At 40.7% G+C, this 20,008-nt stretch overlaps 1 protein-coding gene across 1 annotated transcript in view; it reads right to left on the reverse strand.

Annotated features, from left to right (window-relative positions):
- LOC308135547 (unconventional myosin-IXb-like) overlaps nt 1-17,552 on the reverse strand; it is a 35,481-nt gene extending 17,929 nt beyond the window's left edge. The window contains 12 exon segments of the mRNA XM_080503596.1: nt 809-871; nt 873-913; nt 916-925; nt 1,701-1,790; nt 1,988-2,107; nt 2,109-2,112; nt 3,741-3,841; nt 4,654-4,753; nt 5,406-5,468; nt 5,624-5,718; nt 14,957-15,783; nt 17,279-17,552. Coding sequence (XP_080359722.1) covers nt 809-871; nt 873-913; nt 916-925; nt 1,701-1,790; nt 1,988-2,107; nt 2,109-2,112; nt 3,741-3,841; nt 4,654-4,753; nt 5,406-5,468; nt 5,624-5,718; nt 14,957-15,736 — 1,467 coding nt within the window. The 5' untranslated portion in view covers nt 15,737-15,783; nt 17,279-17,552.
- Between the last annotated feature and the right edge of the window lie 2,456 nt (nt 17,553-20,008).

The following is a 20,008-nucleotide window of genomic DNA, read 5'->3' on the forward strand; positions in this document are numbered from 1 at the left end:
GTTCCTCATTGTAATGAAAATATGTCTGAAAAATGGAAGCATTTAAAATGTTATTAAGACTGTATACATGGGGCAGCACTGCTGTGGAAGTTTATCCCTTTTTATTATCACTTCATGGGGAAGTGGAGGTATTTCTTCCAGACTAGTAATGTTAAACTGATGACGGTCACATAAAACATGAACAATTAGTTTTTTCTGATTTGGAACGTAAACACCAGCAAGACATTGGTTTCTCCCAGTCTGTGCATTTGATTAACACATACAACTAAAGGGGAAAAGATTTTTGCCCAGTTGTACTCTGCAACTACGCATAATGTAGGGCAACTATGTTATTACCCTTTACGGAAATTATTACGTGAATACTTGTGTGACCTTGATCTACTTTGGACGGTTTATTTTAGTGCATCTAAAGTACACCTATTTGGTTTTTCACTACGTTTATTAGGTTTAATGAGTTGTTTGATGCTGCTGGGTGAGACTAATAAAAATAATCACATAAAAGCAAGTAAAAGAGAAATATCAAACACATTATGAACTGCAAAACGAGTGCTCCCTGTAATTCTCTGCCAGTGTTTCTCTGCAGACTCACTCCGGGCTGCACGTTTTCACAAACTCACCCTCACAAAACCGTTTCATTCATTTCTTTTTGGCCATTCTTTCAGTTGTCATGCTGGCATTAAAGGGGCTAATGATCACACCTGTACACAAGGCTTTGCAACGCAAGTTCTATTTGCATCGACCAGACGATGCCGACGTCCCTCCAGCAGCAGCACTGCAACGTTTTATTAAACGGACGTCTCTGACTTACAGACACGGACTCCTCCATGTCTCGTCTGTTGAGCATCGCGTGGTTGATGTGGAGGACGATCCAGTTCAAACAGTGCGCTGTACAACGACTTGGCCATGGAGTCCTCATCGACACGGCCTGAGAAGAGAAAAATTAAACAAAGAAATTAACTTAAGCATGAGGCAGTCCATGAATAAAATGTCTGATAAGATAACATTTCTTTGGGACTGGATTCTTGTGATTGTTTATTATGAGAATATCCAATAACTCTATAAAGGATCTTATTTCCTCCATATTGCTTCTTCTATTTGAATCTTCTATTTGAATAATTATAAAGTGAAGTGCTTTGTCGTCCCAAGAGGGGGAAAAAAATGTAAAAGAGTTTGTAGTAGAAAGGATTAAATAGACTTCGTAGTCAGACAAACTCCTGGACAATGCAAAGGTTGTACTGCCACATTGTCTTTTCCTGCAAGAGTGATGTGAATTTTTTTAATCGCTCTCAGTCTGATTCTTGTGTATTCGATCTCACTGAAGTTTTTACGAGGAAATTCTCCCAACAACAATTCAATTCTTTTCTAAACTGGTCATCAAAATCTTTTCTTCCATACATTTGCTTACTTCTTGAATAATCAGCTTTCCCTCATGATAATAATTAGAATTTCAGGACACATAAAGATGCAGTAGACATAATTTAAAGCAAAATTACAGCTGCTGTTTGGGGGCCTGTTGCTTTTACTTCGAAAAGGTTTTTTAATTAATCAATAAATTCCTAAATAGATGTCTAAACAGTTTCCAAAAGGAACAGTGACACAAACGGATAAACTATCAGGAGAACTGGAAGGATTACAATGCGTCACAAAGAGGCTTCTATTTGTCACTGCAGGAAGATCCAGGTTTGATTCTGTGTTTGTACCTCTTGTAATGTGTACTGTGACACGACGGTGGCGTTCACAGTCACCACTCTCCTCTTGGTCAAAGCATCGACAAGTTGCTCTTCTGTCACCTGAAAATACACACAAACAATACACAATCTGTGGAGACATTTCTATAAATATAAACAGCTCTAGTAAGGTTTTATTGGTGAAACTAGCTGTTATCCAGGAAGTATTGGTAAAGCTGATAAATCAAAAGAGTGTATTGTTTTCTTTAGTTCTTTCTTCACAGTGTAATCTCTGGTGAGCAAGTTGAATGTGAACGTACCTTCAACAGGTCGGACAGCGTGGACACGGCTTCAGCAGGTCCCACCTCCAGGACCGGAGAGTCCTCTGGCAGAGTGAACGTCACGTTCCCCAAGTGCAGAATGGCAGAGAGGACGGAGAAATATGCTGCCAGGAGAAATACAATTATTTTAATCAAATTTAACAGCTTATAGTACAACACTAAAGACTGAAATCACGGGGGACAGCGGGGTCACAACATTTCTGGAACTCATGATCACTAAATGGCAACAGAATAACTGATCGATTACTTGTTAAGGCGCATAGCAGAAAACCTAACATGTCCATTGCAGTGTAAACACCTTAGAAACATTTCAAATAGCGCAGGAAAAAAAAAATGTAAACAGCATCTGCAATAAAAATTTATAATCCGACTTCCTGCTGTCGACTGTGTGACCTTCACGTGAAACTCCAGTGCACCATGCTGCTGCAGACAGGTATTCCAAACACTCGTAAATCCGACCCGCTTTGGCATTGGGACAGTTTTTTTTTTAGTCTCGCAACTACTCATCTACTTGTCAAAGTTGTTTTGGGCGAATGCCGCAAGTTTGCGATAAAATAGTGTACGGCTTTGAAGGCACACGTCGCCCTTCCTATCTGTAGTGGCTCATCATCGCTCTTTATTTCCTGAATGGACGCCTGCACTGTGAGTCTGTCTTCCATCAGAGGTGTCAAACTCATTTTTAGCTCAGGAGTGGATTTGATCTCAGTGGGGCCAAACCAGTAGAATGAACTCCAACAGCCATCAGCTCTGTGACTTTCACAAAAATACATGCACATAAACAGTTATTTTAACATTCAAATGTTATTAACTTAGTCACACAAAACAATTACATTTGAGGGTTTTCATACTTTGTGTAAGTAATAAATTATAATGTCCAGCTCGTGTAATACTTTATTATTAGAATGTCCTAATAACAAATATAGTGTCTCCCATTAAGAGTTTCTTCCACATCGTTTCTCTTCATTGGCTTCTTGTAAAATCTTATATGATTTTTTTTCCCCCCTTTCTTGGATACAAAGCCTTAAACGTCTTCTTTTAACTTTAGTTAGCTCTGACCAACTGGGCTCCATCAAAACTTAAAAAGTTGTTAGTCCCATTTTTGACTTTTCCTCTGTAAAAGTGTCCTTGAGATGACTGTGTTGTATTTGCCACATAAAAACAAAATTGAATCGGAAAAATATAATTAAATTGGTTCAAAAAACTGGTGACTTGCAAACTCCAGCTGGATAAATGTCGACAGTGTCGACCCTGAGCTGCAGCTTTGCATGTTCTGTTTATTTTGAGAGAAAGTGTTTCAACTGATCCTAAAAAGTTGTGGCCTCTGACGCTGACTCTGTTACGTTTCCCACAGCAAACTGTTCTGTGGGCGCGTGCACTTGAGTGTGCATGTGAGCAGGTTGCCAACTCTGCTGCCGGTGCTTTTCTGTCCCGAGGCTGTCGGCCGACGTAGCTGCTGCATTTTTCTCCTGCTTGGCTGACAAGCTCTGACCTGCTGTTGACACCAGTGTGGAAGACAGAAGCTCTCTTGCTGTGCAAAAAATAAAACCGCTGTCTAAATAGGTACAAGTTGGGAAAACGTCTGAAAAAAGACTGGGTGGGGGGGACTGTGCATCTGAAATGTGAGCTTCTCTTCACGCACCTGGAAAAGCAAGTTTGAGCTTCAACTGTCAGCAGGTACATCAGATTTCACTGCTGTGTCCGCTCTCAGGAGGGAAACCTTAATCGTACGTACTGTTTCTTAGTGGAGGACAGGAAGCCCACCATCTCCATGGCTTGATGGAGCCTCTTGAATTCATGACCACATCTTTTCTCATGGTCCAAATGGAGGTCTTCCTGCAGACCGGACAGGAAGAGTGGTCAGATAAGAGCGACATATAAAGAAGTATATGCATGGAAGTAGACATAAACCCTTCAATCGAAACTCTTCCCACATGGAATACAAAAAAAAAAAGAATCTTTCTCTTTGGTCTCTCACTGTGGTTGTGGCTGAAACTGAACTTTTTCACTATTTATCATTTCGGCTTCACAGCTTTGAAATAAAAAAATTATTCCATAGTATTTTGTTCAGCTCAGGTGCTTCATCCTTATTTTATCCAAAAACACCACAATCACCAGTGTACAACATACGAATCACAGGTAAAGTGATCAAAATAATTCGAGGTTGTTTGTATTGTTTTTCAGTTGCAGGTCATCTGGTGGGCTTGATTGGACACTTCAGTGGTCACTGCCATGAAGTTGGACACTCCTGGATTTACCGTGTCTTTTCAGGAAACTGCAGGAAAAAAACTGGTGAATTCTTATCGATCCCACAGGTGCCTTCCTCAGCTCTTTATGGTTTTCATCCCATTATATTTGGATGATTATGAAGTGAAAAGATCTCAAACAAAGACCACACTTCAGCTTGGCCTCTGTGTTTTCAGTCTAAAGTCAATCTGAAAGCAGCATTTTCATTTATAAACAGCACAAAACGGCAAAGTGTGTCAAGGCTTTCACTGAAATAGCATTATAAAGGTTGAAGCCATTGTTAAATCCTCCACATGATAATGTCTGATGTGGAGATAATGCAGGAGCATTGAAACCTGTTTCGAGACCATGCGGATGTGATCCCATAATTAAACAATAATAAACAAAAGTCAAAGGCGAACCTGCTTGAGGTAGAGATAATCCTGCGGCTTCAGCAGGTGGAACTCCTTTTGCTCGTCTCTGGACGCGCCCATCAGCAGGTAGTAGAAGACGTGGTAGTTCCTGCAAGTCACAGGGCGAACACTGTGGGTCTCACAGGCTATAGTAACACAGAGGCCCCCGCCGAGTCATTGTAACGTGAAGGATAAAAAAAAAAACAAATGGGCTGAGATGTTGAGGGGAATTGTTTCTGTGATCAGACTCCAGAAGTTTGGCTTTTGTGTTCGTGTCATGACTTTTGATGATAGCAGGATTAGCAGTCAGTTGTTGTATGTGTCCTGTAGCTTTTGTACTCGTGCAGTTGTTCATCCATTCATGATACGGTTGATCCATGTCGGTTTACCGCTTTTGCATTTGTCATCTGGCTTTATATACGTGCTGTGGCTTTTGTATCTCTCTTGTAGAGTTTTGCACTAGTGTGCTTTACAGTCATTTTATCATGACTGCTCCTTCTTCTTCCACTCAGGCTGTAGCTTTTGCATTGATGTGGCAGTTTTAGCTGTGTCACTGCATTTGTGAAGTCGTTTTACTACGTTTGTCTTCTCCATTTGTATTGTTGGCTTTTGCATTGCCGATGAGGATCGGGCAGCAAATCGCCAAGACTTGCGTGTGAGAGAAAAGTATAATATTACTTGGTCAACATTACAAAATGAATGCAAATTAAAAGTGCTTATAAAACAGTATGAGGCACCATCTTTTTGAGTCGTAATCATACCTCTCGTTGTGATCCCGGGACACCAGTCGGCTTTTTTCCAATAGGTACTTTTCAATGACTGCCCTGTAAAACACACGCACGGCAGAATGGAAACGAAATCAGTGAAACTCCGTAGAGGATGCCGACACTGAACAAATATGACACGAGAGGCTAAATGACACAGATGTACTGTATCAACCAACGGAAGAAGGTGAAGCGAGCAGCAGAAAAAGCCTCACCCTCTGATGACGCCACTCTCCAGGTAGTTGAGCTGAATGAACTTCCCGAAGCGGCTGGAGTTGTTGTTATCTGCACTCCTGGCGTTGCCGAAGGCCTGTTGGGAGACACCAAGAACCATTTCCTCTCAAATACAGAATACAGAAAGTTTCCCCTCAGACGCTGGCCGAGAGGAGCTTTCAAACAAACCGTTTGTGTGAATAGATCCATTTAATATGAAATATCTGACATAACCGTAAACAAGTGCAATAAAGCTTATTTTTGTCATTATAGTGAGTTCCCTTAAACATTTGAAATGAAGTTCTACAAATGTGTTTTATTAAAATGAACAAACTTCTTCCCTCATTCAATTTTTTCCTCATAAAAACCTGAATGCAAATTCATGCTAACGAAAAGGTATCCCCCCCTTCCAGTTGCGGCTCACCCAAAGCTCTCTACCACACGATACTTTCACAAATTCATTGTTTCACCTGGTAAAAGTCCATTAAAGTACGTGCTGCAGCCAAACCTAACATTGGTCTCATATGTATCTGAGCTCAGCGAACAATAAAGAAAGCGTCAGGGCCCGCTGACGCGAGATCCCGGCCAATAAGCTTCTTTATTTTTGTTATTTTTTTTTTTTTAGAATTCAAGCTTGATGGAGTAGAAAAGCCCCAAACTGAACCCACATCATCCCAACTGGAGCTCCGCGGAGGGTCCTGTCCCGACAGGCTGGAGCGCCGCCTACACAGCTGGCGAGGCAGACCTGCACACGGCTCGGATCGCACGCCGTCAGGAATGGCTTTGAAATCGCAGGAATGTCCCAATCCTGTGCACCTCGGTGCGTGCGTACAGAGCAGATGTGCAGGAACCTTCTTTTCCTTCTCAGTGACATTTATATATAGAGAGTCACGACAAAAAAGTGAAACAAGCAGATGCTTGCTGGAAAACAGGCGTTTGCTCTGTGGGTGTTTGGGATCGAATCTCCTGCAGGACACAGAATGACCAAGGTGTTCCTATTCCATTTTTCTGTTCAGTCTAAAAAGTGCCATATCACACACACATGCAGTATCAAAGCTGCCAAGTCTGGTTCGTTTCGTTGTGTCAAAATGCTCTTAAAGTAATGTTGGGGTTGCTTAACACACCAAAACAAAGTGTTGAGGCATTATCATACTGCTCTCCTGCTTAACACAGCTCAGCATCATTATATTGGTTTGACTATAACCAAGGTTTGTTTGTTTTTTTTCCCCAGGAAACTGTATCGAAAAAGTAAGATGGATTTCTATTTGGGGTTTACAGAAAGAGAGATATCTCCTCTTCTTTTGCTTGTCTTCTTAATGCCACGAAACATAGTTTGTTTTCCACTAAGAAGTAAAAATACATCCACATAGCAGTAACTTGGAGAGAAAAACATCCTAAAAGTAGGTCAAATAATGAAGTACACAGGAGTGATGAGGTTATTTGAATCTTAATTAATGCATCCGAGACTTATGCCAGTCAAGACCCTACTAAATACACTGAATCGAGCAATATAAGAAGATGGAGAAGACAAAAAGAGTCTAATCCACAGTTTGTTGTTGGAAAAACACCATACAGTCTTGGTGGGAACAGTGTTTTCCACACAAAGGTTAATGTATTCTGCAATGCAGCTGAATATATTTCAAATTAGAAGTACATTTAACAGCATTTGGGATTCAAAGAGGAGCAGAATGCATCCTTGTGCAGCAGCGTCGGTGACGACACACTCAACGACAACAATTAACATTTATCACAACACCGCTGTCGCCAATGTTTTCATATGAAATATAGAAAACTAAGGCAGAGAAGTAAGAAACAAAGGAAGCTGTTTTGCTCATGTCTGAAAGACTAAAAAATGTGAACAAACTCAAGACTCATAATCTCAACAAAGGTTGTTACATTACGGGGTAAATGCAGTGTCCATGGTTATGTAGAGTCTTTTACATTTCATTTAACCAGCCAGTATTATCAACAGCCAAAGTATTTATGTTAAAATGACTCAGTCTATATACAGTTTGTTTGTATTTTCCCCTAGCTATTTACCTGGAAAATAAAAATCCCGCAAGTGTTGTAATGTATATTTAGGTTCTTCTGCCACAGTGGAGATTCAGAAAAACTCTGCGTCTCCGTTTGAATCTGAAGGGGAGCAGGCTGAGATTTACGTCACAACTCTTGACGTCGTGTTTTTTTCCTCAAGGCGTCCGACTGGCCATTATGGCTTCATGCTTCTCGTTATACTGCCCCCTGCAGGTTTGGCTGATCATAGTAGCTCTGAACCAGGTGTGTATGCAGGCCTGTGTCAATGAAGATTTTTTTTTTTTTGTAAACATAGAGGAGGAAATATCCTTTTTCTTTGTGGTAAAAACCAGCGTACATGTAAATGTGGCCTGAGGAAGGAGGAGCAGAAACTGATGTGAGTGTCGCCGAGTGAAGCGTGATGGAAAATATGCTTGACGGGGAAACGGAACGAAGTGGAATCAGAAATTCCGTGCAGGTGTGAGTAATTTTCTCGTGAACCTCGGGGACTCAAATTATGAGCATGTCAGGAAATTCAAGACTTTTTTTTTTTCTGTTTTGACTGTCTCATGTCGTGTTGAACAGACAGGAATCTATCCAACAACCTCTTCCTTTTTGCTTCATGACAGAATGAGTTCAGCACTCAGGTGAAAGCCTTCATTTTTCTATTATATATATATATATATATATATATATATATAAAATACATCTAGTTCCCCATTGACCTTCCAGTAATGTTACATAATATTGATGTCATAAAGACACAGAATAACTTGAAATAGATTTTTTTTCCAATCAATTTCTTTTCCATTTTTCAATGTTGAGCAAATATTCTGCAATTAGCTTATAAATCCGGGTGAATTTTGATCCACATTTTTGTTGCATGTTGATGAACACATTGGGGTGACATAAGACAAAAGGACAAATTCGGGATGATTCAAAGGGAAAATTGTCTCACACATATTTCCACTCGGATCATATATTGGAATATATTTTCCACAAGAAACCTTTTTTGCTTCTTTTGTTTGCATTATGGGATTTCCTCGGTGGGAACAGTTTGTGCAACATTCTTAGAACTTAAGAGAAAGAACCTGATCAGCTGATCATTTTTGCAAAAGTGCATATTTTCTCATCAATTTGTCACAGCAACGTGCGATCAGATGAAATTATGTCTGCACTTGGCAGGTGCCTAGTATGGAATTAGGTGCGCCAATGAATTTACAATAAATGTTGTTGTTTTTTTACTTTTTGAATCAACAGAAAACGTTTTAATAAAAAGAAACCCAGAGACTCCCCGACAAAGCAGCGACAGAGGAACTAACTTGTTGCTTCACATATTAACACCTGGCGCCAAGCATATTGGAAACACAGGACGGAACTCTCCGCTGTGAAACGCGGTTCCCCATCCTTCGGGTAAACATGGCTGACGAAGCGGCGACGAGAAGCAGAGCCTGCGAGAGAGACGGTGGTTTAAAATAGAAGAGCGGGTCGGTGATTTACTCTCCGTGGTGCAGGTTTGCCGGCAGCAGACCTGGCCGAGCCTGTTCAGACACGTTTTTGTCTCTCTGCTCTCCTTGGTGTTCCCTGACAGACAACGCCCTGCACATTCCCCCCAACCCCCCACCCCCCCGCCACCCGGCCTCTTGGTCGCCAACACCCGGTTCAAACTAAAAAAAAAAACACAAAAAACACAAACCCCACAAAGCCTCGGTCGAGGAGTCATGACCTGAGGGTTATTAATCGTCCCTCAATTTAAAAAAAAACCAACCAAGTTGAAGCCGACTTCGACGTAGTCGTGAACCGCGAGGATTAAAAATAGGCGTTGTACGCGCAAGTCACTATTGTGATGCAAATCAACGCACTCGGCCTGATAAAGGAGAGAAAATACGTGCTTGACATCACAGAAAGGGGAACATGAGTGACTCATGAGCAGAAAGGAAATCACACGATGGGGGGGGAAGTTGCTTCATAAGAATTGTCATAGTAATATAGTCATAGTAATGAAGTATCAACACTTCAGTTATTTGTGTTTTTTTTTCTTCTTCCCTTGGACATTCTCAGATTGCCTCTTAAGAAAGGTAAATCCCTTTGTTTGGACACCACTGATTAATCATACTGTGCAAAACATGTACGCCTAACTTGTGGTTTTACAGTAAAACTAGAAGAAAAAAAAACAAGACTGATCAATTAACTTCTTTTTCCTGACAACTCGTCCTGATATGGCTTGAATTTACATTTACTGGCTTTTATCTGGAAAGAAATTTAAATAAACGAGATGCCCGTCGGACAAATTTAAGGAACTAATCCTGCAATATTTACTTCAATTTCAATTCTTCCTCTGCTCTAAACAGCCACACTCCTTCATAACTTAAATATTTATTTATTCCCATTTCACCCCAGGAGGACACTTGGTTCTCAACACGTGCTTCTGATGTTCTAATCTTGACAACAAATGCTCACATCATCTTGTAATGTGTTTTATAAAGTCCCACAAATCACTGTTTTCTCACTTGGCACGTTTGGGTTTTTTTTTTACTTTGACGTGTTGGCCACCACATACCTGTGGTAAACACTGCAGCATTTTCAGCAGTGTTGCGTTTATGGCCTCTCGTTCTTTTGCATTGTTTTCCTCACGGCCGCAGATCTCTCTCTCTCTCTCTCTCCGATCTCTGTTTACTCAAACTTTACACCCCCCACCCTCATCTCACCAACAAACAAAAGCAGGGCTCTTCTAAATGCAATCAGCAACTTCCGCAAGTCTATATTATGTGGAAGCAGTGGAAGAAGTGCAAACAGGTGAGGAACACTGATGTTAGATACTCGTTAACATTTCTTCAGCTAAAAAAAAAAAAAAAAACCCAAACTATTCCTTTGATAGTTGCAGTTCTCTAGAAGGATTGGGAAACATAAAGATGCCAGTAAAGACCCATTCACCAGATAGAAATCACAAACTCGCTCTACTTGTTCAGTCCATTGAATGAGAATCCACATTTCGACACTGCCTGATAAAGGCTGGCTCCCACCAGATTGTGTGTGCGTGCTTCCGTGTGTGTGATCACTGAAGCTTAACGACCTTAGTGTTGGAAAACAAAATAAAATAAAGTTCCAAAATATGCACACACAAAAAAACAAACCCCCAGGAATAGACATCTTCCTGCTGACGTATTGTGAGTTCACATTCCAGTCGCTGGGGCAGATTCACATCATTCAAAGTCACAGACCGTCGCTGTTTGTTTAAAAGGAAACATAAATAAAATAGTTATACGAGTTTTAGCGCACATAAAATTAGAAAACCCTGCTCGGAGCTCATAAATCACTAATCTGGTCTGAGGTTTTGGAGCCTTGAAAACAACCATTCCTGACCAGAGGTGGGAGTAATCAATTACTAGTCCTCACGTTCCTGTAATTAACTAGAAATAAGTGTAACTGTCAGGATTTGGCCCGGCACAAAAAGGAATAATGCATAAAGATAATCGGTTGTATTAAAGCAACACAAAAGTACATTTGGCTTGTTGTATATTCAAAATAATACACAATTTCTGTGGTATCATGGCAAAAACTTGGCAGTTAAAATGTTCTAATGATTATATGATATCAGTTTTATGAAAAAATATCATTAAAATCAATTAAAATCACAATATAATAATAATAATAATAATAATAATCATAATCATAATCATAATCATAATGTATTAGTTTTATATAGTTCTTTTCTTGCCACTCAAAGACACTTTATATTACAATAATATCATATCATAGTCTTTAGTTTCATTAGAGAAAAAACATTTTGTGCCATTATGTGTGTCACTAATATTGACACAGACTCTGGGTTAAGTAGTATTTTGGGGATATAAGTATATTTCTTCCCTCCCAAGTGTGTGATTTTCCTCATTCCAGTACAATTTACACCACGTGACCTGCTTTCCTCCCTTCAACACGAGTCGCCAACAATAGAAATTAGTATTCTAATATCCTAGCTAATATCCAAGCTCTTTACTCTATTTGAACCTTCTGATTTGCAAGTGTGTTGCTTGTAGGTTGATTATAATCATCTTTATTGGGGAAGTGACCATATTTGGTCATTTCTGTATTTCTTCCAAACCAATAATTGTACAATTTAATCAACACGTGATGCCTCTAATAATGTTATAGGTCATCTTTAACAAAAAAATTCTCAAGAGATTTGTCCAAATTGTTGAATTCTGTATGGCAAGATGGTAAAATATGTTTGATCTTTTATATATTTATTTAACTATAGGCTCTTTAAATATCCTCAATTATTACTGATTGACTAACGTCCTGTTTTCCGTCGACACTTCTGTCCTAAAGACAATTCACCAGACATTTGACTGCCTGAAAAATGAGCTCTAAATATAGAATTTAAAAGCAGTTGTCAATTAAAACCTCTGACAATTAAAAGGTAACTAATACTGTAAGTAATCTAAGCACACTAAACTGAATGCCTACTATTGACACTACAATAAAACAACCATAATAGTTCAGAAGTCACCTGTACTCAAGCACTTTTTAAATTAAGTTGTGAGTCTGTGAAAGGCTGAACCGTCTCCAAAACCCAGCGTTTAGTTCGACGTTATGTTGTTGTGCAACAGCAACAGAAACAGAAAGCGAGAGGAGAGGGAGGGAGACGAGGGCGGATGTGTTACTCAGCTGCTGTGAAAACATCAAAAAAACTCCAGCCTTGTGTTCTAGAAAGTGTGATTCTCAGTCGACAGGCTTTTGATTTTTAGGTATTCCAGGCTCTTGTTGCAAAATTTTACTCTTTAAATTTACCAGACCCCCCCCCCCCCCCCAACGAGGACATTAATCTGGAATAAAGTGGGAAATGTGAACCAAACAGGGTTAAGATCACATTCGATAAAGTCAAATTGAGAGCGACATATAAAAAAAAACAACCCAAAAAACCATGCAAACTGTCAAAAGACAACATGTGGTCAAATGCAGCACCGTTTACAGCGGTTTGCTTCTTTCTTATTCACGCCAGTAAATGTCCACACACTTCATATTCCATCTTTCAGCAGCACTTTGCCAATCAAAAAGTCTTTTCGACCAACAGTGTTGACTTTAAATATTGTATAGAAACCACATTAACAAATTAATCCGCATGTGAATGTGTCATGAATATATCCAAAAGTGGCTGTCATTGTGCATTTATTAGCTCTTTGGGAGTAATAGAGGCCACGTGTGGAGCCTGAAATTGACCCACGTAATACAATCAAAAGATGAAGTAACTTATTTTGTCATTTCATTTCATCTCTATTCTCATTGCAAAAGTAAGTCCATAATGTCTTATTGTTGCTGATCTGCCTGGTTAAATGACCTGGTTTTTAAAAAAAAAAAAAAAAGGGAAATAACACATGCAAAGTGAAGGCATACGCCGTGCGCTCACCCCCCACACTCTGCCACTGACGTACTTGCTGCAGGAAGTGCTGAGGTTTCTTTATCAGCAACTTTCTGCTGATTATTTGAATGTTGAAAAAAAAAAAAAAAAAAAAATGAAACCGAGCAAGCTTCATGTGGCTGCAGTCATGAAACAAGAAGAAAAAAATATATAAAAAAACAAAACCTGTGACTCAGGAGTGGTAATTTCTGACCCCAGTGTGAAGCTGCTTCTGCATCTGGTTCACGAAACTGCAAAAAAAACCACAAAGACGCTTCCAGCTGAGGAACAGAGAATGGTACACAATACGATGTTCCCACGGTCACAAATTCAATAAATGTGAGCTTGGAGTTTCCATTAGGAGTTCAAATTGCTCACAGTTGAACAAATCTCCCCCCCAAAAAAAGTGGATGTTGGTGGTATTTAAACTGCGTTTTCACTTTCTGTGAACACAAAGATTACTTTCCACTGCTCCTGCAATAACGTTCCATCCATCATTCCATCTGTATCCTGTTCAACAACTTTGCTTTCTGTATTATTACATTTTTGGGGGGGGTCAGATTCTTGCAGCATTTCAAGTTAAGTCGACTGCACAGCGCACTTTGTTAATCCATTTCCCAGACCAATTGAATTGAGGTCTTCTATTTATATTTACACAGTGATAAACCCAAAATAGTGTCATTTTATGTTTCGGCATAGCTTAAACTCTCAGGCGGGACGGTTTTCAGACCAAACGCAGTCATGGACATTTCACAAAAGTTATGGTCTCACTGTTTAGCGGTGATGGAGAGCAGAGGACTTCAGAATCATTGCCTGAATTTAGTTTGGATTTCTAGTTTATTTAGCCTTTATTCTACCAGAAAAACCTCGATGAGATTGAAAATCTCAGCGTCCCGGCCAAAACAGGCAGCAGTACATTAGGTTTCAGACCAAACAGGCACATAAAACATAAGAAAAATGTCAATACATTAAAAAAACATGCATATTTGCTAAAAAAAGAAATCAAAAATTAAGTCCATCATTCAAAATATCTCCAATGACAGATGTGTCTGTCTCCAAGTCACAAAGGAACTTTTTAAAAGAGTCCAGTGAAAGCAGCTTGATCAGCACAACTCCTAATAAAACCATTAGGAATCATCAGAAAAGAACAAAGGCGACGAGCTGCAGGTAGTGAAGGCAAATGCACATGTGATGGAAAAAGAATAAAACAACCCCCCCCCAAAAAAAAAACGTGTGGCCGGGTATCAAAATAAAAGCACCGTTATTTGGAAAGGCACAAACACTCAAAGTGTTAAACTACTTTTTGGATCATTGACTTCAGTTATCAGGCAAAAAAAATGCAACCGAACTATTTTTGCACTTTGGACTTTAAACTGCACAAAACAAAAGCCTGCGTTTCTAAATGTTTATTTTTGTGTGCCTGCGATTGTTTTAAGCGCTTTCTAAATAAAGATAATACGACGTTTTCTTCCTCATATTTATGCAATATTGACGATTATACATTTTACTGCACTTTGGAAATCTTTACATATTTAGACATGTATTTCTGTAAATTATTTATTTTTAACTCTGAAATTGATATTGTTCTATACTAATGTAGCATTTTGTATTAATTGCTGTAGATTGCAGAGGGAAACAACACGGGTTTTATTGTATAATTTTGCACGATGACAATAAAATTTCTCTTTGGCTGTTTAAAAAAAAAAAAAAAAAAAAGTCATTTTAAGGAGGTTGCCGCAGCACACGATTTAGTTCGAGGGCCTTTCTATTCAATTAGGCAGCATTGAAGATGATCGGATCTCAAATTAGAATAATACAATTTCAGAAAAAAATGCAGAACTGCTGGTAAGCTGAAGTGAAACGTGCGGAATGGAGGAACGGTGTGGAGAGGCGGAGTTGCTTCTCCGGTGTCCCAGTGACCTACCTCCAGCACCGGGCCGGCCCCGAGGATGGTTCGTTCCACCCTGCTGGAGTACTTCTTCTGGCTGAGCGCGGTCAGGCAGTGGATCAGATAGCTGCTGCTCTCCGTCTTCCCCGAGCTGCTCTCGCCGGAGATCACCACGCACTGGTTGGCCTGCCGGCCGAGCATGGCGCGGTACGCCGCGTCGGCGACGGCGAATATGTGAGGGCTGAGCTTGCCCAGCGGCTGATTCTCGTACATCTTGACATACTTGGGGTTGTAGTAAACCGGCAGGAACTTATTGGGATTGACGGCGAAGAGGACGTTGCCGGCGTAGGTGTAGATCTTGTGCTGGTGGAAGCGCTGGCGTAGCGCCTCCAGGACGCTCCGCTCCGTCACGGCGGGGAGGCCGCAGAGGTCGTCGTACTCCTCCGTCCTGGCCTCGGCGGCGCCTCCCGCTTTACCCGCCTGCTGCTGCAGAACGAAGTAGTAGCCCTGGACCTGAGGGTGCCACTTCTGCACCTCGGGGGGCCACAGCAGCACCCGCTCCAAAGGGCACTCCCCGACGTCCAGCGCCGCCTCCCCTCCGCCACGCTCCCTGACCTCCAGGAGGCCGTACGTGTGGCTGGAGTCCAGGCCCAGGGTGACCACGGCGTTGCGGATGACCGTCCGGGCCGTGTCGCGGCCGCTGACCTGCAGGGGGCAGTACGCGGCCGTGTCCTGGGACACCCTGGGGTAGATCTGCACCACACGGGCCTCTCCGTCCTCCTCCTCGAAGGACCCGGCTCCATCTGTAGTGCTCATCCTGATACTCAGAGGGAAGCGTCAGCATCACTCTGGGCCGGCATCCGCTGCAGGGACACACAGCCACGACCACAGACGGTGAAACACAGGAACAGACCCTCAACAGACTTCATTTTAAATACACCTGGAGGATTCAGCTCACAAAGCTTTCTCTTATCATGACTAAACTGCACTTTGTGTACAGATGATTCTATAGGGAAAGGTTTTAATGGCACTGGGACAGTAGGGCCGTGAAACTGGAGTGGGAGTGAATTTGCAGCGGTTGTTATCGAATGTTTGTGTTGCTTTTAAAGAATATCTCGCGTTGAAGCCTTCAAATCAGAGGTTTCAAACTGACGGTAGTTCCAGGGCAGCGTACAGCCCAATTCACCAATAAAACAATAGAATAATAACCTTTAAATAATGACGAATCCAAATATTTATAACAATATATTTGTAATAATATTTCCTTTTTTTTATTTTCTTAAAATCTAATCACATAGATTTTTATTTAATGCAAAATGAGTGGAATTTCCACACTCTGCCATTCTTGTACAAAATGCTGCAAAATATGCTCAAACCCACTCATTTTGGCCCACAGACTGTATATTTGACACCCCCGCCTCACACCAATAAAAAATAATAATAAATGGTATCATTGCTGACTAAATGAAAATGGAAGTAAAAGAGAAACTTCCTCAATTAACTAATAGATTCCAATGGATGCAATTAAAGTATCAAGTCCACTGTTTCTTCACTTAAGTAAAACAGAAACGTCACAGGTTCTGAAATGTACTCGAGTACAAATATTAAAAGGGAATATGAGTTCTCAAACTTCACTTATGCACAATTCCCTTTGAAAGCATTTCAAACCTTTTCTGTTGGTGGTGGTGTTTATATTTCACCTGCAACTACCAACATGAATACTTGGAGCCAGAGATAAAGCTAAATAATATTAAGTGAGCTCATCATTTTAAAATTAGTAGTTCACTGATTTGTTCTTTGAAATCGAAAAGAGCATGAATACACAATCCACTGAAAAAGAACGTATCACACACACACACACACACACACACACACACACACACACACACACACACACACACACACACACACACACACACACACACAAAAACACACACACACTGCAGCTTCAGTATGAATAGCTGTTATGATCAGCTGCTTTGTTTTCTTTTCTGTAGTTCTGAATCGTCCTTATCTAGGCTAAGACAAGGAGATAAACTGTTTTTAGAATTCAGTTGGAGAAAGTGCAGCTATTTGTTTTCACATGGAGAGAGAAAAAGTAAAACTGCTGAAAAATCTACTTGAGTACAGCAGAGTTCAATTTTAGGAAGTTCTGGTCATTCTAAATATATCAAAACTAATAAATCAAAACAACACAAAACAAAAAAAACCTGTGAACTGCATGTGCGCATGCGTATGTATAATGGGAGACATAATTCGTATTTCCACTGTAAATTCCCTCACATACACGTTCGCTCAGGTCCCACACATAACGTCAAACAGCAGAGAGTAATAAAATTTTTTAAAAAAAAGTCTCACCTTTGGGAGAAACCTGCTCACTTCATGTTGAAAAGCGGAGAAATGGGACCAATCCTCGGACCTCGGGTCAGCCTCAGCGAAACTCCCAACCACACGACTGGAGGAAAAATACGAGTCCGACTTCACCTGCTCGTCCCCGACAAAGGTAAAACTTGGGAAAGGTGGACGCTGCTTCAAATAAAACACGATAAAAGTAATTTTCCAGGTCGACGTCGGGTATTTTCTTGGTGAATCACAACTTTTTTTTCTCCGAGTAAATTGGAAGGTTTGCCCCTCCAAGCCGTCGCCTTCTGCGCGTGAAGTTTTTCTTGAAGTTACTTCCTACATTTCCACGCGCGCGCGCGTGCATGCGCGAAAAAACACACGCGCGCCATGGATATTAAAAGGGGCTAATTCTACATTAGCCGCACCGAAATAAAAATTTATTTATTTTCATTTTCATTATTTTTCATTTATGTTTACTTACTTGTCTGATATATTTGTGTTTCAGTTCTTGTCCATTGTCAATTTTGTTGCTTTCAATTAATGCCTATATTTGTGTGTGTGTGTGTATGTGGGGGGGTTGATGATGTGTGAAGAAAAAGAAAACGGGTTTGATGTACCTTGAGGAGAATGTATAAAATGCTGGAAACCCAATAAAAGTACATAAAAAAAAAAACAAACTCCATCGAAGTACAGACATAAATACTTCAATCGTCTGTTGGTTCAGGTGAGTTGTGGGATCTGAGCGCCCCTCAGTGGATAATTGTGGTATTACAAGTATCCAACTTTCTGCTTCGCGTTTAGTGGGATCCCACAGCTTAACTTTTGTCCCTTCCTCGTGAGCCTTTCAAAACAAGAAGAGCAAACTAAAATAGAAAATAATATAATTCACTTCCATTGTTTCAGAAACAAGAAGATGAACAATCGACTTATTACATCACATATGCTTTGTGTGTGTGTGTGGATGGCATCAGGTGCTGCTTGTAGGTAGAAAGGGGATGGTACTAATATCCCCCCAAATGAAAACTATGGACTCCTGTAGTTTCCTTATAGGTGTCATAATAAACGTGGAGTCATTTTCACCGGTCCACTCACATTCTCTGATTAACGCCGTTTTCCTTCAGCCCAGATGGAGACTTTTCAAATGAAGCAAAGTAATGATCAGAAATGGCAACAATCCCTTCCCAACTATTTCAGAAATGTTTAGACCTTTGGGGAAAAGAACAAGTTGAAAACATGTCTCTTGTTTGTGGAATTTCCTGGAAAAGTCTAAAATGTTTCCTGATGTTCAGAAATGTAATACTTGTCATTTGGATTATCACAGTGAATGTTAAAAACCATTATAACAGTTCTAATCAATACATACAGCAGACAGTAGGTTGCTAAAGTCAGTTAGTATTTTGGTGGCTCGTGTGGTTTCCATTATTGCCCTAAAGGTAGAGTTCACTTGAAGTGCAACATGTTCAGAGTCAAACCTTCAGTGTGACAGCTGCTTGCAGTGTTCATACTCCACCTACTTTCTTCAACACCCTGACCTCGCTGATAAAGTTGAGCTGATTCAGTAAGTGCTGGTGCACCATTTTCATTTAACCAACTTTCAGATAACTTACTCCCCTCGAATTATAAAAAGTGACATGCCCAACATTTAGTAAACATGAACAGGACTGGCTTCATGTTGAGCAGTTGGAGTAACTAGAGGTTTAGTCTTTTGACTGTCGGCCATTTGGAACATTAAAGCAGCATGGGGTCTTTTCATTTCTGGTGTAACTTATGCTGCCTATGACTAGTCTTATCCAGAAGGTTTTAAATGCACATCCTCCAATTTCTCAAGGGAGTTTGAAATTTCAAACAAAAATGGCACAAGCAACAAGAGGTCACAGGTTCACTTTGGGTGGGGAAACCCATTTTTGATGTAGACAAGTCCAAGAAACTATATGACTCATATTGGGTATGAAATTAGTTTTAGACAACCAACTACATTTTTACCATTGGCCAGCAGCGTCTCAATTACTGCAGATATGCATCAAACTAGAGGAACCACTATTTTGTCAAGTTTACCACATTCTACACGATTTGGAATCTGGGGTGACTCTTCAGCCAGTTGGAAAAGCAGAGCTTTAAAAATTAAGTTTCAAAAGAGACGAATTCATGTACAGACTTTACCAAATAGCATTCCCATATAGACTGGACACTTAAAAAAAAAAAAACAATTCAAGTCAACATAGCAAATTGTTTTCAAACATTTTATTCGAGTTTCAGCAGACGACCAAGGAGGTACAGAATGACAGTTAGCCTTTTGTATTGGATGGTGGGAAAATGTCAAACAGATGGTGCGAGTGACTGTGACTTTGAGGGAGATCTGGGAGGGAAGCAGGACGGAATGGGTGGCCGTGCAGGCGGAAACGCGACTGAGCTGGAGGGGAGATGGACTCTACAGTCTCAGATTCTGGCAAGGGTATAATTTCTGGCTTGGGATCACCATGTGAATGAAGCATTCCAGGCCAGGGGTCGCTCTGCGAGTGCATCGTTGCTGGATGGGGATGGCTCTGCGAGTGCAAACTACCCTGCAAGTGCATCATTCCTGGTTTGGGATCAGTTGGCAAGGGAATCTCAGCCGGCCAGGAATGCCCCAGCCAGGGATCACCATCTTCAGGCAGATGGCGAGTCCGAGGGACTGCTTGAGGATACATTGGCAGGAAATGTGTGTGGGATGAAAACTGTGGCAAGCGTTTGACTCCTGGATCAGGC

The sequence above is a fragment of the Blennius ocellaris genome, assembly GCF_963422515.1.
Source record: "Blennius ocellaris genome assembly, chromosome: 10".
Classification (NCBI taxonomy): Eukaryota; Metazoa; Chordata; class Actinopteri; order Blenniiformes; family Blenniidae; genus Blennius; species Blennius ocellaris.